At 32.1% G+C, this 21,900-nt stretch overlaps 1 protein-coding gene across 1 annotated transcript; it reads right to left on the reverse strand.

Moving 5' to 3' along the window:
* Positions 1–610: 610 nt before the first annotated feature.
* Positions 611–21,434, reverse strand: LOC120336941 (uncharacterized). Its single transcript, XM_078110038.1, has 31 exons — positions 21,301–21,434; positions 20,271–20,483; positions 19,661–19,729; positions 19,114–19,193; positions 17,272–19,020; positions 16,909–17,046; positions 16,399–16,586; positions 16,115–16,255; positions 15,488–15,643; positions 14,834–14,914; positions 14,283–14,508; positions 13,806–13,990; positions 13,329–13,400; positions 13,050–13,244; positions 12,415–12,489; positions 12,012–12,230; positions 11,427–11,498; positions 11,122–11,313; positions 8,675–8,746; positions 8,036–8,139; positions 7,457–7,586; positions 6,850–6,912; positions 6,349–6,446; positions 5,685–5,796; positions 5,208–5,261; positions 4,522–4,634; positions 3,829–3,943; positions 3,522–3,593; positions 2,994–3,188; positions 2,678–2,749; positions 611–1,503 (listed from the first exon to the last, which is right to left on the reverse strand). The coding sequence occupies exons 7-31, from the start codon at positions 16,582–16,584 to the stop codon at positions 1,198–1,200; spliced, it is 3,306 nt and encodes a 1,101-aa protein (XP_077966164.1). The 5' UTR covers positions 16,585–16,586; positions 16,909–17,046; positions 17,272–19,020; positions 19,114–19,193; positions 19,661–19,729; positions 20,271–20,483; positions 21,301–21,434; the 3' UTR covers positions 611–1,197.
* Positions 21,435–21,900: the final 466 nt, after the last annotated feature.

The following is a 21,900-nucleotide window of genomic DNA, read 5'->3' on the forward strand; positions in this document are numbered from 1 at the left end:
TACTAGTTCACTTTATGGGTACAATCGCTGGAGATTTCACGTGTTTCGATATGTTGTCAACTCTTGTTAAAACACATGCAAGACATGAAAGTGTCAGTAAATTTCCGATTATTTTCTACAGCACCGAATATTTATATCCTGGTCTCACGCCACAGCATTGTTTAATTTTTTGCATGTAGAATGCGATTGACCTTATGCAAACTTACAAGTCAATGAACTTTGACTTTTTCGCAACCGGAGCACGATTGTGCTATAATTGCAAAGGGAAGAAATTATATATTAATTAATATTTTAGAGAATATCGAATCTTTGCTGACAAAATCCGATCATGGTGAACGATCTATTATTAATAACTCTAATCAGTTTTGCTTACAAATGTGCAAAAGTGATTTTCTTCAAATCTAAAAGAGCATAGTTTCTTTTGGAGCGTTGTAATTCAAATATATATATTTCAGATATTAAGCACATGACGAATGGCTGTGTATGCACATGAATTAGCCGCTCATTTTTAATTATTGCATGCTACTGTCTGTATGTCCTTGCATATCTTTATATATCAGGTCTTTTTCAAACCAGCAAGAAAACTGTACAAGAAAAATCAAACTCCTGTTAATATGTTTTATTACTATACGTTATAGAATTGTTAATTAAACATGCTGAAACTCTAGTAGCAACTATTATTGATAAAAATGAATTCTGAATTCTAGCATCAATGTGTTATTTAAATGCCCCATTTGACAATACAACAAATGCTATAGTGGAAAGTAATAAGAATTACAAAACGAGGCCACTGAATTTTATCGAAATGTAAATGGAAATATTGCAGTGTTGTGAGATGTCACAATACAATTACTGGTGAATGTTCATGAGAAAATTTACTGAATCAATTTTTCACTGAATTCATGTTATTCAAAATCACAGTATATCCACTGAACTAAAACTATTCTTTTTGGCCCAAACAATCTGCGTCTAAATTTTTTTATGCCATCAATGAATCAGACTGGCCGAAAAACAACAAAAACACATAATGCCTATCTTTTTTATGCAAGTATACACGAATATACGTATGTACACAATTAATAATCAAAATCAAGCAACTTTCTACAACATATCTAATATGACTGCCATATTTTCATGATCTCCTCAATTATATAAGAAGAAAACAAAATCTTGTCATTCTTCGATCGATAATCAAATTCATTTAGTTATATAGTTCCAAACAGTCTGTACTCCTTTACCAATTTTTCGAAATGGGTAAGTCACGGCTTTGCCAATCCCTTTAAGTATTTTCCATCCCAAACCTTCTTCTTCAACTTCGACAGACCTGTGTTTTTTATTCTTTTCATTTTGTCGCTTAGCTTCTTCTGTTTTTTCTTTTATTTTTTCTTCTGCTTTTATTGATACCGATTCTGGATAGCCTTTAAGTTTACTCTCCTGTTCTTCAAGAAATTGTTTTTCGCAACTGTCCAGAGCTTCTTCAGTTGTTGCGACATTACTCAGAGCCTATAAAGTATTAGTTTGTTTCTTGTCAATTTGATAATATTTTAAACCAGAACTAAATTGGTTTATTTTCAATTAACAAAACATTAACATTAACAAAAGTATACAAAATGTAGATAAATAAATTGTGAAACTTATTTTAATGCTAAAGAGAAACGGCGGAGAACTTAAGCTGACTATTGAGCAGTGAGTGACATTCAAGGTTAATCTAATTGAATCCGGATTTATTTCTGTTATGTCAGTTTTGTGTCTATAAGAACTTTTCATGAACTCGTTTTAAATGATTATAAAATAATCCTAATATTTCAGTAAGGTCATATTGCTTTAGTAAATTGTAAACTCTTTATTAATTTTAATTATCACTTTAATACAGCGCTATATTTTTTGTTGGTGGAGTTTCAAGGTTTCAAAATATCCTTTTCAATTTGTTATTCACAAACTGAAATATTTTATTCCAATGAATATATTAATATTTGTTTGTACAATGGAGTATCACAGGGAACCCCAAAATGTTATCCAAATTCGTGTGGACCTCCAGGTGTTTATTATACTTATCCACGTTAAATCATTTGCTATTTCAATATAACTATTCAATTTTAGTGTACTCAGTATTGTTACCATATTCTATTTTGAAATGACAGGAAGGACCTGTGGACTTGGCTTGTCGAGTTTGAGCTTCTCAGTTCATTTGGTTCGGGTACTAAGTTTGCATATTCGTTTCGATAGGAATTTTAAATATTATATGACCAAAGCACTGTAATTAGTATGGCGAAGATAGGTTTATTCAAAATTTCAAATATTTAATTATTTCTTATAAGAAAACTCGCATAGATTCGGGCAGTTTTGTCATCGTATTGATCGCTTGTTTCCTGGTACCGTTACCCAAAAATTTTTATTTTTTTGATAAATTTAAGATTTCAATTCTTGAACAAAATTGATAAAAAGACTGGTGAAATAACCGGTGAAAGTTTTAGTGAGAACTTTGTGGCTGATTGTTATCCAACACCATCGTAGGCTAAAATCACTCATGTGGAGCCTCATTTTTGTATTATAATTTAAATTCACTCTATCTGTGGACTCCCAATGATCGAGCTGGGGCCCCTTGAGTATCACATCAAAATTTATTGGCCAAAACTTTGTACAGAAAAATAAGTACAAAAAAATGAGTAATGCTCACCTCGTTCATTTTTGATTGATACTCTTGTGCCAGAACATTAATAAAGTTTTTCTGCTTGAGTTCCATGTTTTTCTAATAAATGAAAAAGATATATACATCTTGTTCTTGAGTAATATTTTTTGGGGAAATCCGAGATTAAAATTTTTTTTTTTGGGGGGTTTTACTTTCGGGTTAGTGTGCAACATCTGTGGAAATGAGTAACATGCAACAAAAACAAAAGTAAGATAATGCAAACTTAACTCTGAGTAATCCAAACATAATTCCGGGGAACAGAGCAAATACAAGCACCTGGTACTTTAAAAAAATTAAAACACACCTTATTTTCTTCATTTCCTTGCTTTACAATTACGATATGTTCATCAATCTCGTTGCTCAGTGTGTCCCTTTCCTTCTCCACAATTTGGAACATCTTTGTCTTTAAAGATTCTGTCGTTTGATCAAACAATTTCATTGCCTCTGTTTTTTCCTTTGTACACGAGTTTTGGATTGTAGAAACATATCTTTGAGTAGGCTGGGATATAAGTATGGTGTTATAAATGGAACACCGTATTTTAGTTACAATATTGCTTAAAGTCGTTTATTAAAATTATGAAAGGAAAATAAACGACGTCATAGTCTGATAACGCTACGCCATGACATTTTAAACTGACACTTTAAATTAATTAAGCAATTGTGAAAAACTAAACAGGCCTATTCATGTCGGGACTGAATAGTGGCAAATAATGTCAGTGAAAAACTTATGAATAATCGATTCTTTTTTCATATCTCTTTTTACAGAATAAAAATATAAACATATTTCTGAAACTATGGCATACAAACTTTCATTGACACTCGTCCTACTTACATTACGCATACTGCTCACAAATTTATTGTATGCTTCATGTCTAGCCTTTTCAACTTGAGATTTGTTTGTCTCCTGTTTTAAATATTAAAATACAAAGGAAATGTGAAAATAAAAATAGAAACTACAATTATCGTCTTTTTTCAATGATTTATTCGTTCATTTTTATTCGACTCATTTTTTGATATTGACAGAGACAGACAGATAGAGACAGAGAGAGAGAGAAGATATATGTAAATGAGGAAAACTTCATTAAAATAATAACAACATAGGAATTAGTGTGTAAAAAATAGGACAAATGTTTACACACGTGTTCTTGTTGCTGAAGCTGCAGTCTATTTTTTTCAGTGTTATTCTTACTCTTGAATATTGAAAACCGTTCCTCTATTTGTTTTTCCAATTCCTCCTTATCTTCATTGGTTATACTGTGACATATAATTAGCAGTATATGGAAGTTATATCATAAATTGCCACTGCTAACGGAAAAATTTAGTTGTATACTATCTAAGTATTATGCTAATCTAATCTATCTCATATTTGATAATGTTCGGTTGAAGCATGAATATCTTATCATCAAAATTAAGAATGTGGGAAGTAAAAGTACCAATGGATAAATTCGGGATAAGCTTAAAATAGTAGAAAACGAGGGAGACACTCATTTGAATTAAAAACAAGAGAGCGATGCTCAAATATATGGACACGAAGTAGTACAGAAATAAACAAAAGTAGCATTCTATGTTTAACCTTGGAAAATTTCAAAGCTATTGACTGTGTAGTTAATAAGAAAAGCGTTTTTTTTTCATAACGATAGCATAACGATAGGAAGAAAAATTCTAACGACAAGAAGAACGATACATATGTCTACTCCGTGTCCACTAATTTTGTTTCTTACTGAATGACTCCCTAAACTGAACATTCCCGGCCCATAAGTACGTACTTTCTTTTACTTTATTACGTACATCTTGGACAAATGCTGCAGCCTATTATGATATTTAAAGCATACTTGTTTTTGCCCAAGGCATTGCGAAAGTCTTCAACTGCTTTCTCTTTGAGATCTTCGTGCTTTTCTATGAGATCTTCGTCGTCCGGAGGAGGAGGAGAATTTTGAGATATGTACTGAAATAAAAAGGTGGCATAAGTAGAACTGTTTTTGAAAGACACCAAATGAATGATGCAAAATAAAGTTACGCAAGTTTGATACTGATATTGACTTGAATATTATTTGTTCATATCATCAAAACTAAATATCAAAACAATAATTCCCAAACCATCTAAGCCCTGTGTAACGATTTAATATGGTCCGCCGAACTTGAGAAATCAGTTCAACATTTTTAGTTTAACTATACTCTTTACCTTTTTCGTTTTAGATACAGCCTAGCTATGTCATCATCACAGTTGAAGCACGTGTATATTCGTGACAATCCAACTAAACCGGTATCTTAATAATACGTACCGGCATATGGCAGTATTTTAGTTATCAGTTAGTTTATCAGTTATCTCCGGGGCGCGAATATCCTTCCGCTTCTAATTTTGGCCCACGGTATATTAACTTTAGAAACTACAGTATTAAAACGTTATATGTAATAATCTTCACAAAAATTGGTTTACCATTCACAAACAATTATCGATAAGATTGATCTTTTCAGTTTTTGATTAATTCCAATTTATAACTCTTATAAAGATATTTACCCTTTCCATACTGCCGCGGTAATCTTTCACCCCTTTCGTTGTTTCTTTGCGTTTCTAAAAATTGAAGAAAAAAAACGTTGTCTCACAACTTTCTAAACATATATAATATCAGATCTACAGATTTAACACAAAAAACGCTAAAAGAAAATTAAGCTATTCAACAGGGATTTAAAAACATTAATGAAGTAGAAAATGTAAAAGTTATATAGAAATTTACTGAACATTGAGTTCAAAACATAACATCATCAAGTATATATATATACCACAACTTTTTGTAATTTTTGAGCAGGTGAACCGAATAAGTTCTGATAAATAAAATTTATCTTGTTTTAGTTGTATTATTAACCGAACCCCCATGTTATAAACTCTGACTAGTTCATGCTTTTGTTTGCGAGTAATTCTCCAGAAGCAGGTTAGGCCTATTTAATGATAGATATTTGGAGTTGATTGAACAAAACAAAATCAATTTATAATTACCTTTTTTTCGAAAGCTGCATCCTTGTTGTTTTCATTTACTTTCTTGAATATATCAAATCTTTTAACCATCAATAATTTTAGTTTTTCAAGACCTTTCGTAGTGTCACAACCTCTGCAAAAAACATACGCAAAAATATTTAAAACAATGAAATTTAAGTAAATTTTTGTATAAATTGAGCAGTGGTCGTTTGGCTAATATTTGCACTTTTATGAGAGTATTTTCTTCTCGCGCTAGTATGTGTAATCTTTGTTTTCTTTCCTGTGTAATAGATTTTTACTATGTAAATTACGTATGTATATACATTTAGTTTTTTAGACGATGCAATACGATGTCTAAGCCCCATTTTCAATAACTTGAAAAAAAAAAGAACGAAAAAGCCATGAAATGGCCTTGCCCCAAATGACCTCTTGTCGCACACTGCGCGTAGTTAACATATCACTGAGCTAGCGGCAAAAGCGTTAAACGTAACGGTATTGCCAGATAACACATCTCGAGTTGACATACAACGCCCCCAGCTTACACAATGTATAATACATTGAATTGGCATGCCGAACCCGGTCCCTCTAAATAGCAGCTACATATTGTTCGGAGACAGTGGCTGTAATTATATAGCCTTGTTCAAAGCATAAGCGCTTTATAAAAAAGATATCATGGACTACTCACATGCTGTAACAAAGAGCCTTGAACTTGTCTTCAGCCATCTTTTCAAATTTTGAGTTTTCTGTTTGTAGATTATCGCAGCTTTCACTACTGGTTAAAAGCTGAAATAATTTATACTGCATAAAAGAAATGCTATTCATAACTTTAATTCGATGTTGTTTCAGCAAGCGAACTTTGTACAAGAGCACATGACACATATGAAAAAGGTTATTGTAACCAATTATTTTTTCCTATTGTACACATTCGACATTATTCAGGACTGCCAAAACCTACCGATTAGGGATTTCTATTGTCTTTTCACTAAAATCTCCATTAACAATCAGTATGCTTTATAAATCATTATCTTGCTTTTCAATAATTTCTCGATTTAACACGCTTTGATGAAACGCATATTGGGACCATCATTCAACAAGTTAGGAGCAGGGCAGCCTAGTTGGAAAAAATTGGGCAAACGGTCAAGATTCCATATAACTGAATTTACATTTTCATACTGATATTATTTACCTTATCCATTCCCGTTTCGTTAATCCCAAATGCTTCCTGAACAAATTGACCTGATTTCATTTCCTGCAAATAAGCTAAAATGCTAATTCACTATTTTTAATTATTTTTTGAAAGTTAGTAAATATATATGACAACAGGAATACAGAATGGTACGCGTGTTATAATCACCAGCCTCACCTCTTAATTATGATAACGTTTTAGAAATGATAGATTAGATATATGATTTTGTTCAATGCAGTATGTGCCTTTCATTATTTAATGTTTGCCATGAAATTATGATATACAGGATATACATACCCCCTTAAAAATTTTTAAAATTTCAAAGGGAATTTAATAATACCTTATATTGTTTTGTGACTCACAGATATATATTGAATGAAGTAAAACTACTTACAACTATTGATTGAAAACAACAAACTTGGTTAAGATTTATCGAGAACTCACTGCATAATAAATTGAAATTTTAAAGGAACTTTATGGACACAATGTATAACTGTGTATTACATTAAATTTTACTCAATAAACTTTAGGATTTGAAGTTAGAAACGCATCATAGTCATTGTTTTGTATTGATTTTTTTTTAAATTCAAATTTAAAAAGTTTCTACCTCCTTCAATTGTTGCAAATTTCTGTTTCTGTCATTGTTTTGCTTGTGAATGTCATTGAATCTTTCTTCCATTTTATGATTCAATTTTTCTTTGCATTTTTGCACATCCTCATCTGGAAGACATGGTTTTCTGAAAAATATTTAAACGTCTGATAAGTTTCCCAATCATAAACAAGTATCTATGCAATGATGTTTTATATGGAATTGTACAAAGTATTCTGGTAAGTACTGATGAATGACTGTTGTGTGTTCGGCGGGTAGCGCATCGTGTAAGGCGTTAGAAATATGCCACCGCGTCATTGAATATTATCCTGAGTCGGTTCGAAGGTTCGAATCCCATGCGGGATTGATTGTGTGCGAGAGGATTGCTGGAATTCTCGCCGTCGTGGAGTAATTCTGGTCGGTTACGGCTTCCTCCACCATTAAATCCATGCATCTGAAACAAGTAATTGGCTAAATAATCCCATACCCGACGTGAACTGGTAATCAGACAAGATTTCTTGTTTCGTCATATGATTAAGCTGTCTTATCGGCCCCAGCTGAACATACCATATTTTGTCTACATCCAGTTAAACTTACATATTTGCAATTAATCTATTGAAGTCTTTGGTAGCTTTTTCTTTGTGTTCTTTGTGTGATTGTAAGAAATCATTATTCTTTTTCCATTTACCATCTGAAGTAATCTGGAATAAAATCAAATGTCATTGTTTACGAAAAATTTCAAATGGAAAATAAAATCATTGCACGCAAGATCATATTTGTTTAGAGATCTTTGAGACTTAAAAATCTTAAATCTACTGAGAAAATTAATGAAACACGATAAAGTGTTAAAGTTTTTAATTCGTATTGAGCTTCATCAAAAAATACAATTATCAATTTTACTAGAAAAGATAAGTTGACACTAACTTGGAAAAGTCATTGAAAAAAAAAACGAATAACATGTAACACCAAATAATATAACCAAGTAATACCAAATACAAACAATAGTTCGCTCAGCGGACAATCAAGATTTGCTACGTTATCTAGGTCCATGCATCTGGAACACTTAACTTGTTAGCAATTCCCAATTAAAGTAGAAAGCGGAAGTGGAAAGCTCGACATTGAGATTTTGAATTTGAAGCATAATGCATATCTCATGTTGGAAAATACCACTCCAGCTTGTCTTTGATTCGTTCTGAAAGTAAATCATTATATATGGTCTGGATCATTGCTTAATACCTCTTTCATCCGCCGATCATATTCATTCAATTCATCTTCAATGTGCTGTTGATATTTCAATTCTAACTGTCTCTGAAAGTTGAAAAAAGTCCCTTTACAATGTCAATTTTGATATGAAGTCAGTTCTCAATATATCTTAACCAGGTTAGTTGTATATTCAAATAAGTAATTGTTTAAGTATTTTTACTTCATTTGATACATCTGTGATGGCTAAAGCAATATATGGTATCTATAAACCCCTCTGCATGTAAAAAAAAATTAAAAGCCTTTTTATTTCAGTTCTATTCCCAATAAACCAGTTTTATGAATTTTAAACCGTCTACAACAAAAAATATAAATACAACGAAAACGTAGAAATTGCATCGGGCATATCACAACTATGGTGGCCCATCGTTGTCACGCTTAAAATTGAAAAAATAAATGAAAAATAAAATAGAAAACTTAAAATAAAAGTAAAATAAAAAAATTGTTGTGGAAAAACATAAAAAAAAATAAAAAAAAAAATGAATAAAAAAAATAAAAATGAAATGCAAAAAAAAAATTTAAAAAACAAAAACGAAAATAAAATAAAAACAAAATTTTGAAAAAAAACTAAAAAAAAAACGTGAATAAAAAAAAATACAAGGTTGACAACGATGGGCCGCCTCGTGGCCCATCGTTGTCACGCGTTTTTATTTGAGAAAATTTGCTTCGGCTTGGGACCAACGTTGTCATGCATAATTCTACGCGCACAAACGGTGTTTCCTGTGTTTCTAACTCACTACTGATTTTCTTGAGCAATATTCAATAAATTCAAAACGAAAATGTTCTATAAATTCCCCATGCTACAAGTTCAACTAGAAGTAATATATTTATAATAATGATAAGAGAATATAGAATTGAGTACGAAAATTCGGGAAATTTGTTTTTACGTGTAGAAGGTAATTTATTGGAGAATTCTGCTCAGCTGTCCGGACCACTGAGGTGTATAAACACTTCAATGGTCCGGACATTCTTGCGATACCGGTACCGTTTGACCGTACCTGTACCCATGCAGTCAGTCATGAAACGAATGGGAGATACTCATAGTGCATCCCTCGATAGAATATAGTGAATCGAGGGATGGATTGAGCGCAGCCAGTTACAGGTTGTGCGTAATATTTTTTACCAGCATGGTACCGGTTATTGTAATTGTCACGAGGGTACGGTACCGGTAACCTACGGTACCGGTACAGCTAATGGCGCGTCAAACTTTTTTGCTGATAATGGTGCTCCTTAAACCTAACTTTAAAATAAATTTTTGGGGATAAATAAATTATAATTTAGATGTTGTTATAGACAGATAGACTACCTACCGTGCGCGAGATTAAATAAATTCAAGTACCGTAATAGTTGAATGTTTGGACATCAATATTCAAATTAAACAACAAACTCACTCTTGTGTTACATGTCTGCATGTCTGATGTGATAATCTTAAGTAGACAACAAACAGGCTTGAATATTCTGGCAACGTCCAAGGCCTAATGGTTTCATATCAAGAGTAAATATACTACTTTAATAACATGTTGATTGTTTATTTAAAAGACTTACAGATATACAGATATTTGAGATCATATCTAAAAATGTCTGACGAGTGGAAACATGATGAGCAGTTGGAAGCTGCGGTGAAGAGTTACGTTAAAGACGGATTAAAAAGACAAGAAATGCTTATTTTTTTAAGAAGAGACAATGCGTGATATGGTTGAAGCTTGAGTACTCTGGATCGATGTCCGCGATATTTCAAAATATATTATATTGACCACCATGTCAATGACAAACCCAGGGAACACGTTTGTGCGCGTAGGATTATACATGACAACGTTGGTCCCAAGCCGAAGCAAATTTTCTCAAAATAAAAACGCGTGACAACGATGGGCCGCGAGGCAGCCCATCGTTGTCAACCTTTGTATTTTTTTTTATTCACGCTTTTTTTTTTATAATTTGTTTTTATTTTATTTTCGTTTTTATTTTTAATTTTTTTTTTCATTATATTTTCATTTATTTTTCATTTTATTTTATTTTTTTTTAATGTTTTTTCACAACTATTTTTTATTTTACTTTTATTTAAGTTTTTAAATTTTTATTTTTTTCAATTTTAAGCGTGGCAACAATGGGCCACCATACACAACTAATTTTAAGCACAAATTTACTTCATCCCCATATTATTGATAATATATGAAATACTCAACGAACTTAGGAATGTTAAAAACAGATTCCAGACAGCTTAGAGCAGAAAATTTAGTTGAAGTTACACTCGAAGAAAGTGATTAGACCATAATCTCAAACACGTTAGAAATAGAAAATTAAATTAGGGGAATTTGAGGAAAAAATAGTATACATTAAAAGTAATTTGAAAACCTAAACATCATCAAATTATACAATGGTATTTCGGAAATGACATGTATCTGCAAATTCTTGATTTTCAATACCTTGTTGTTTTCGTTGACAGGCTTCACATGATTCGCAAAATATTGTTTCATGTTCTCAATCAATTTGTCACGAGCCTCTTTCACTGTAGTAACGTCATCATATTCCCTTGTTATTGCATCATACTGTTCCAAGCATTTTTTGTACTTGGTTTGTTGAATACTTTGAATGTCCATGCAGTATTCGTTTGCATACTAAAAAAGAAATATGATAAAATACATATATCTTTGATATTTTTATTAATTTTAGAACATAGAGATTTCGCTCTTGAGTATTAATTATTGGAAGCCTTAAGCAGAACACTTACCTGAGACAACGCGTTCTGAATATCTGATAAAACATCATTTGCTACTTGATTGATTCTTAGTTTATTTATTTGCTGAAAAATATTGCGGCATGTATGTTAAAATGTTTTCAACTTATTATATACCTTTAATGCATTACAAGAAGATTAACTTTATTCAAAGCTAAAAAGTCAAGTTAAGGCAAATTTAAACTTGTACTAGTGAGTTACATATTTTACCCACATCGACAGTAAAATGCTCTATTGCGGTGAAGTCGAGTAATTAAGTAAATCCATGCATGCAAATTGTTCGTTGTTGTTTCATCTAAATTGTATAAAATTGTCATATTTTTATTGACGTTTGTTTCGATATTGTCCGTTTTAATTCAGGGTGTCCATGAGGTCCATTTACAATTTCAACTGTGTTATGTCTTAAGTCAGTTCTAAATATATCTTAACCAGGTCTGTTGTATTTTAATCAGTAATTGTTTAATTTTTTACTTCATGTAATACACCACTAGAGGCCAACAAACTAAATATGTTATCGATAAATTCTCTTTGAAATTAAAAAAGAGTTGAAAATATTAATATTTTCCCGATACATCATACCTGGTCCAATTCTTTTTTTCTTTCAATATATAATCTCTCCTTTTCCAACGTTTCGTAATGAGTAGATAGACGTTGTTCTAACATTTTACGTTTGTTCTTGACGTCACTCGGCATTGCTTGTAGGTAATCTGCAGTTTGCCTATTAAATTCCAGCAATATTGATTCACCTAATGTCATGTTTATTCTTTCAAGATCTTCTTCTGAGAGTTTTGTGAGATCCTGAATTGAAAACTTGCTTTATCGCACTGTTTATTCGTGATTAAAGGTTAATAAAAAACACGGCATTCAGATGGTATACCGCGTGCTATAGGTATTATTTTTTTCGCGCAATGAAAGTAGATTGGAAATAACCTAAAGCATATCATAAATATATTAATTGTTTATCGCCTCATTCGCTACTCACATGATCTCTCATTGTCACCATGTACTGGGTTTCCATGGCGGATGTCAAGTTGTTGATTTCTTCTATTACTTTGGACTATATCATAACCAAAAGAATTATAATCAAAATCAAATACTTTTAAATAAAATTATTAAAGAAATCTTAAAAATCCACTGCTATTTATACGGAAGATATAATTCTTCATATCTGTACCTGTGAAAGGGAATGATGAAAAAATAACATGGCTATGTACTGGCAGTCAGTCAAGCGCATGTTTCTAATTTTTTGGAAATACCCCAATGTTTCTCTTCGACAATTTGTAACCAATTTGTTACAACTTGAGTGATGCGATAGGCAAAAAAAAAGTTAAAATTTATTTTAGGAACCTAAATATTACGTATGAAAAATAGTATAACATAGTTCATTGAATACTAATTCAGTTCCGGTTAATGTTATCAATTGACGTTATATGACCTCACAATGCCGCATGTGTTTTCAAAAGTAGATCAAAGTTATCCATATACTGTATTACAACAGTAAATCCACACAAAAGTAAAAAAATTAAATATGAAAGAAAGTAAGTCTGCATAACATACTCGATTCACTAGGACCTATTTTCTGAAAAAATAAGGTATGAAAATCGAAGTTCGAAGCACCTTTCTTGTTTCATTCTCCTGCTCCACAATTCTGTAATAGTCTTCACATTCTTTTATTGCATGTTGATGTGCTTTATCTCTATCACTATCTTCTCCCAATGTTGATATTTCATAAAATGGTATCGTGGCTTCGCCAACTGCATTCTTGTGAAAATCACGAAGAACATCAGGTGTGGAAATTTCGCCTTGAACAAGCTAAAAACGAGGGAACAGTCACCAATTGTATTTTTAGTTATATTTGTGATTGGTTGACATAGAATTCTCAAACATTTATCTTACTTCTGCCATCTTTTCTTTGTATCGGCGTACAGCGCTTTGAACAGCTTCATCATTATTGGCTCGAACTGTGTTCTGAAAGATTATGAATTTAGCAATATTTATAGTTTCATACATTTGCTCAGTTTGGATTACGTAACAGAAGTACTATGCACGACTTTATAAACACTTGATTACCTTTTAGGTATTATTTGTATTGCATAAATGACAGGTAAGATAGTGTTGTTTAATTATATCAGTTTTTATAGAAAAAAACATTTACTATTAATGGATTACAAGTGATATTCTAAAAAGTTAGCTCATGGCAAATGCTTGGTGGTAAACAGCATCATTTTAGTTGTTTGCTTTGAGTCAATCTGTTAGGTTTAAAATGTTTTTTTTTCCATATTTTAGATTAAATACATTCACTTCAATGATGTTCAATTGTGTTGTGGATCATGTATTTCTTTTTTATTAAAGTCTATTTACTGTAAAGCATACTTCGAGCATTGTCCCGATTTCTGGAAGCTTTCCATCTCTAAATGAATTACTGACTGCTGCAAGAAGATTCATCAACGCACTAGCAGAGATAGGCTTCCCAAACATTTGTTTCATAATCAGATTTCTTGGATGCAATGTAGCTTCAGTTAGTTGCATTGTGTAATCACGAAAAATTTGTTTGATATCTTGAGTGAAAACGCAGAAAGTTATCATTTTGAGTAAGAATGATATGAAATATTATTAAATAACACTGATGACTTACTGATATATTGAGTATTACACTATACAATATCATTTCATTGCTAATGATTCTTCACGTTATCTACTCTAAGATAATTTTCTTTTGTTTTAGACATGTGACACATACCGTTTAGCCTATACGATTGCTTATCTTGGCATAAAATTGGAAAAAAAGTAGAACTAAATAAAGTTTAACTAATGAAAAACATAGTCTACATAGCAAGTACAAAATCCCACCTCTATTTGTAAGGGTTGACTTTTCTCCTTTGGAAACCTTTTTTCCTGGTGGCGGCATGAGGAAGCCTTTGACTTCGTTAAAAGCGCGATGCACAGACTCCTTCACATCATTTACGGTTTTTGATTTTGATTTCGCTTTTAATATTTTATCCAAGTACTTGTCTCCTCCATTCCCATATGGGTATTCGTCATCGTTAACCCAGTCTCGTATCAGAAATGTCAATTTCTATCAAAAAGAATCACAAACTTCAACGATTAGCTAGTCAATAAAATATCAAGTATATCAAATTATCAATATAATATGGTAAAGAATAGTGTGTAGTTTACTAAACTATACATTGGAGTATATGGAGTTCAAAACTTGTTTTGTTCAATCTTTATATCGCCATATCATGTGAGATTTTCTGAAGAATGTTTGATAGTATGTTACATCGTCTGAGCAGAACGATGGTAATGAAAATAAATGTGGGATATTTTATGAGGCTGTATTAGTTTTATAAATGTTTGTGGAGAATTGCATAAACAATGAAAATATAAGAATTTTATCAGACCTGAAAGGTTGTTCTTTGTTTCCCTCTTTTATCTTTTTCTCCCTGAAGGCCAACAGCAGCGCAGGCGTATTCTACAGAAAGCTGAATATTTACAGAAATAACAAATCAAAAAATGAAATATTAAATCTGAATTGGGAACAGGTCGAGAGGACATGATCCACTGGAGTTAATTGAGTTAGAGAGTTAGCTGTTTCAGCAGCTTTCATCTTTTCTTGAATGAATATGAAACGTCAGAACTCGTTAGATATTGCAAACAGATGTTTGTAAAAATTGTATTCAATCATGTAAAATGTACTGGTAGATAATAAGATTTCGAATAAACCTATGCTTGATAAGTGGTCACATGAACCACCGTAATGAATACTTGACAACGAGAAGTTGTACTACTTTGTGGACGATAATTTTCATAAGGTTCAAATTATCGGAAGCCATACGGGATAACCATATTCTAATTTACTTCCGTTTATCTAAAGCACAATTTACGGCATTCCCGAAGTATGTTGTGAACCAAGATGGCGGGCACCGGAACGTATTATGTGTACCAGGTTAGGGTAGGATATAATTTTATTCCAATTTTACTTATATTAGTTCTATTACGAGTTCGGGGTCTAGACAAGTGACTATTTCGGGAGTACCTCATTTTCTTTAATTTACCTGCAAATGTTCCAGATCTCTTTCCTGAAGACGGTTTTGAATATTCAAGATTTGATGCGAGCAAAGTAAAGTGCTGATTGACATGGTTTTAGCATTGGTATCTGGCGTGTTATCATTGTCAAACAGACCTTGAGTGTCTACAATCATCACTGAAACCTGTTCATAAAGGATAAAATGATTAAATAAAACGCATTTGCTACACAAAACCACATTTATCATGCTGGTTATTCAAAAATGCCCTTTAATTTATTATTATATATACATGAAGTCTTGGAAATTGGAAAAAGGGATAAGCTAAGAGGATATTAAAATTGTTTCTTTCAATGGCAATAGATACAGAATCAGGATTTGGACGGGGTTCTATGTTATCGTTATCCGACATTGGTAATTAGAATAATCCTTAACATACTTAGGCATAGAAGATCAAGGCAAATTTGAATTTTCTCGATTGTAGATATTCTATTGGGGATGGTTCGAATTTTATAACATTTTAAAACAACTAAATATATCATGCTCATTTAAAAACTAAAAAAAATATTTAATTTAATTAATCATTCATTAAAAATGTGTGATAACTAAAGGTTAAAATATCATAAAACCAATATATTATTTTAATTGTTAATCTACCATTTTTCCATTTTCCAAAGGAACGTCAAATACTTCTGGCCAAACATTGATTCCCTTTGTATGAGGATCTGAACCTCGTTTCCAATCAAAACCATCTTGTAATTTTTTATCATCAGATCCTAGCCAATTGCTATTTTCCCACTTGAATACAATTAAAATTAATTAAAGTGAAACTTTTGCAGTTTTTCCTTCACTACATGGGTAAATTTATTTTTTTTAATACGAATTTTGCAAAACATTTTGTGATAATTTTTCTTATAGTGAAAGTACGTATTTGCACTCACCCCGTGTTCACGAAGATATCGAATAAAAAAGTTCAGCATGAACGATTTTCCAGTTCTGTATGAACCAGCGACACAAATGATTGATAGATCTTTATTTTTAAGTGGCTCGAATATTTCAACCAGTTTATCATCATCAACAATAAATTTTCCCTTATCTGTTATTCGGGCAATAGCTACGGGTTCCATTTCTGTATGAAATAAAGTGAGTATGGTTAACTAAAAAAATTAGTGAGCTTAAATATTGTAAATGATAGAGTTATATGGGAAGCCTTTGAAAGAAAATGGAGAATATTAGCAATTTAATATCAGTTAAGCATTCATCAGCTAAGTGCCATTGAGCTTGCCCAAAGACACATATGTAAAGCAAAAAATCTTTTCATGCAGCTTTTGATAGCTGTAGATATTTGTATTTATTGAACATTAGCAATCATATCTTAGAATTGAAATTAGTCGAATTTATGAGGTAATTGTAAGAGATGATTGTGGTGATTTTATTCTGAAATTACATACCTATTGAAATCAAAAACGGAAGTTTGCAAAGTCGTAGAATTTGATCAAACACCTGGTTGTACTTAACGTCAACTGAATGTTCACCAATCAAAAAAACTTCTAACCATTACTAGAATATATGAAAAGTAAACCTGGAAACTGAAAACAATAATACAAGTTAGATTGCAATGAATATCGCATAATCAGAATATTGCGTAATACCTTACTACATAACTGTGACCAATTTAACCTATGTTTGGAGAAAAAAATTGAACATCAACTATGCAGATGCTATGATTTTTAAACTCATGTGAAATGTTGGAAAACATGCTATGGGTTATATAAATTGAAATAGAAGTTATGTTCAATGAAAACGGTGCTCACCTAGTATGTGTACCAGGTTGGGATTGGGCCTTAACTTTATTCCGATTTTCCTTTTTTTAGTTCTATTACTAGTCTGGACTGTCTGTGTCAGCCAAGTGAATATATCTCCTGTCCATAGGTTTCAGTCCCTTTACACCAGTGGTTCTTAAACTTTTTCGAGCGCGACCCAAATCTGAGTTTTATGAATACTCGCGACCCAATCCTAAAAAACGCAAAATGTGTTTTTAATGTTAGTACAGTTTGACTCAAATACAGACAACTATTTATTAGAAACAGTCCATTGACTCAAGTGAGATTGATGAAACTGAAATTTCCTTTTTCATTATATCTACAATACACAGCTATATTTTACTTAACGCAATACGCAAGTTGTCACGGGTATCGAAGCGATTGCGAGCTTAGTTTTGATAACCGTCAGTGCCAAATATCCTCGCTCGCACAAGTGCCTTGTCGCGAATTGTAGCAGAAAAGGCGTCCGCTGTCCGTCGCAAACACGACATCCTAGCTGGCCTTCGGTATCTCTCGCAATATACAACTTTTTACTCGTCACATGTGCACGCACTGCTTAGTTTGCGGTAAATGGTGCCTCGAGATGAAGTCACATTTTCTCTAGATATTGAATAATCTAATGTCGAGAAGCGAGCTTTTTCATTGCGTCGTCTATTACAATTTTCATTACCAAAAAGACACCCATTTTTGGTCATTTTAATCCACTAAGACGACATTCCATGCGGTCAACACAACGACAAGCGACGTGCATGGTTACCGATACCATAAAAATAATACACGTGACTGGCATATCAGAATTGTGATGTAACAATGAGCTCAAGACAGTTCTTTCCGTGAATGAAATTTTTTATTTCATTATTTTTAAATACCAGAGTTTAGAAGAAAAATATTTAACCGTTTCCGAATAGCATAGCTACTTAAATATTAGTGGCCGCTGTTTGGGGGAGAAACATAATTTAATCTCCAAAGTAAAATTTAATAATATAAAGTGAACGAACAATGATAAATAGAAAAAAAATGTAGTAAATGACTTGATAAAAAATTCAGCTTAATATTTTGCCTAGTTGTTGCATGGTATATTTACAGATGTAAAAATTAGGTGTATTTTTTCGAAACGTTCAACATTTGTAACTTCGAAAAATTATAAGCTCATAACATTCAATTGATTATAGGCTTTTATATGTTATTGTCTGACTTCTATCCAGAAAACAATAACTCTAAACCGGAAGTTTTTCAAGTTTTGTAGCACACATTATACCTGTTGTACTGCTTTTATGACCTTAACTGCATACTATGCTTACGTCAATCGGAATTTGTTAACACGTTGTTTATATGTCTATATTTCTTTATAGTATCTGTTGTTTTTTACACTTCAGTGATCGCTGGTATTATCGCTCAAGTATTCTCTTTATTTGTATTTTAATGTGTTCTCGTGACCTTGCTTTAAAAAAGGGATGCGTGTGATGGAGAACCAATAGAAATCAAATTAGATTAATGCTTCAGCGCTTGTAGGAATGTTAAATGCGCAAAACGGGTAAACTACCTGTTACGTGCACCAATATGAGATTGTTTAGGGCTTAAACTTGTGGAATTTAGTTGTTTAAAATTATCTGTTTGAAATTATAACATATATATATTGTTTATTCTCATATCATCTTGGTGAGCAGTATTCACATGAATGGAAGAGAAAGTTCGACCACTCCATCACTTCAATTAACTTGTTTGCGTCGTGGAGTTGAACTGAAATTATATATATATGCTTGCATTAACATTACCAAAGAAGAAAAGTCACTGTAACACTAGACTAATATAGAATTATATATATATACATACCGCTTCATTTTTTTCTATAAATTCTGATTAAATTGATGTTTCATGTGTCTTTCCCACTCTGCCAGATCACTTTCATAATACTGTGTATTAACAAAAAATTACACGTGCGATGATAACTATAATAATAACAACTCAGCGCCTATTACGTTACAGTGGTGGACTGTAAGTAAACTCCGAGTCGCAAGCCAAGTCGATTAGCGGGCCATCCAATTTGCAAGTGCAAACCCAAAATCGCGTCTATCACTGAGTCTTTTATCCTTGGCGGTTTGTTGATGACGTGCCCAAGTCATTAAATTTATACCCCGAGTTTTAAATAAGTGGACAACTTGAGTTGAGTGAATACCTATATGCCCCCCCCCCCCCCCCCCTTCAGACTGGAGAATACTCTTTGTATTATGAGGAGTTTACTCTCATACCCCTATTTATTTATCTAAGTTAGAAAATATAATAAATAGCCAGCATGGACAAATAACCTATAAAAGTTTTATCACGTGATCAGCCTCAGAATATCGAATATATTTTGTCTTAATGAATAACCAAAACTTACCCCACAAATCGATTGTAAAAATTCTTCTACCGTCTGTTCATGTTCATTAAAAGTCAATTCTTGTTTTCGCTGCAATAAAGTATAATCTAATATAAGATGTGTTTTAAAGTCAAGCTATAAAATAAGATTTATTCTCAGATTTTGCTGGGCTTACTGGAATAAAGTGGCCACATGGGCTGTTTTGCTAAATGGCATTGGTTGTAGAAGCGACATTTTAGTTGTGAAAAATTGGATTTCAATGTGACTAATAGAAAAATCGATTTTAACATTTAAAATTTTTTTTAGTACTCAGTGGATTTTCAACAGAAAGGTATCTGTTTTTATTGAATTCACGAGAACATTGTCGCCAAGCGTGGCCACCTACGACGTGGACTTTGTGGTCGTCGGCATTTGTTTTTCGTGCTATTACATTTGAGCATCTCTTTTTTATCTTTACCTCTTAATTTAAACGAGTTATGATAGCGGTTAACGGGAACCCATTACTCCAGTCCACGTATTTCATATGTATACTTGGTACTGGTACTAATTTTTAATATCAGATTAAAGATTATTTACGAATATTGTTTCCTAGAATAAAGGTTATCTGTAAATGATTGGAAGGGTATATCACCTTTTTCAGGTCGAGGTTTCTCTGATTCTCCAATTGAAACTCGTGATATTTTTGTTTTATTTTGTTTTCAAGATCCTTTTCATATTCCAAGATCTGATCATAATCAGAATATAAAGATGCAACTTCTCGTCGTAGTAATTACAGAGCTGCTTCACGATGCTTGTCATGAAACATTTGAAGATCGCGATGAGACAATGCTTCATCTCTGAAAACCTGAAATAATATAATTTGTACTATTATATTATAAATATTTTATCTCTATTCCACGAGATGGCACTAGATCTGAATTGCTAATCAATTGTTTTGTATGTCAATCGCACAAATAAAATATTTGCACTCAAGCGCATATGTGTCTAGTGAACGGATAATACATCGGAGTCATGCAATTTATTTTCGCCAAAATAGATAGAATAATTTGAAAACAAAAATAAATAGAAATAGGATGCAACATGAAACATTAATGTTTTTAGTTTAGTATTTATTTCCCAAACTGGCTTTCAAAACCGTGTATCAGCGTATCGCATTTTGAAACCTACAGGATTATTTGGAATAAATTTCTGCACTCTGAAATGAAATATTACCCTGGCTCCTAAAAAACTGTTACGATATAATTGATGTGTCAACATTATTTTCAAATATAAAAAAAATAGTAAAAGATAATATAAAATTCCAAGGGAGTTCTACTAAGAAGACACCTTGTTCATGTTACTTTGATAGTCAGACAGACATCTTTCTTTAGCCCCTGACACGACCTCAGTTTGTTTTCTCTGCAAACAGTGAGATAAATAACATGAACAAACTACAATGGTCAAGGAGAAACGTATTTAGCTTTTTAACGTTGTCTGCAACGACCAACATGCCAAAGGTATAAAATTATGATTAGTGGAGTGTAAAAAGATTTCAGAATGAAGTCACGATAATATAGTGGTTAGGTACAATGTGGTGCAAAAGAGTTATAATCGTGTTTTTTAATCGTTGGCTCAATGTTGAGTTCAAAGCATAATGAATCGGAATGTTGTTTTTATCTTACCAATAAACGCGAATTTCGAATCTTCATCTCTGAAAAATACTCATTGCAGGTTAATTCAGTTTGTCTCAAATAATTGATTTTAATATCATCACTTCCGAATGTTGCATTTTGTTGAAAATTTCGTTTTGCGTTTTTTATTGCTTTCTCGTGATAATTTGCCAGTTTCCACTCCTGGATAGTTTGCTTGCAACTCTAATATACAAATTAGAATAGTATGTTAGAACAATATAACTAACCAATTGCAAATATTTAATGACTCAAGCTACAACAGACATTAGTTGGAAAAAATTTCGGGTTGCATAGGTCTAAACTAAACAAAGTGAAAAACAAAATTTGAAACAGCGTTGTAGGGACCGTTCTTCAATTTTCAATTAATAAATATTTCAAATGTATTGTCCTGGTATATGCCGAGAAACACAATATTCGTGAGCATTCCTTTTTTCCACGAGGTGAATAAGATGAATAGGCAATGCGCACCGGAAAAATAGTAGCTTCTTACTTATCGTAGATTTGCATAAACACAACAGTAAAGACGATAATTAAGTAAAACTATCAATATGCTCACCGCATGTCCAATAATATCGTGCTAAGATTTATTGG

This window comes from Styela clava, chromosome 2 (assembly GCF_964204865.1).
Source record: "Styela clava chromosome 2, kaStyClav1.hap1.2, whole genome shotgun sequence".
Classification (NCBI taxonomy): Eukaryota; Metazoa; Chordata; class Ascidiacea; order Stolidobranchia; family Styelidae; genus Styela; species Styela clava.

What these genes read in the sequence shown, in the direction of transcription:
- LOC120336941 (XM_078110038.1), bottom strand. Translation starts at nt 16,584, where the DNA reads ATGGAACCCGTAGCTATTGCCCGAATAACAGATAAGGGAAAATTTATT. An exon ending in GTCAACCCTTACAAATAGAG is followed by an intron (nt 13,991 to 14,282) that starts GTGGGATTTTGT and finishes TTTTCACTCAAG; the next exon opens with ATATCAAACAAATTTTTCGT. An exon ending in CTGTCAACGAAAACAACAAG is followed by an intron (nt 8,747 to 11,121) that starts GTATTGAAAATC and finishes TTCAACTTTCAG; the next exon opens with AGACAGTTAGAATTGAAATA.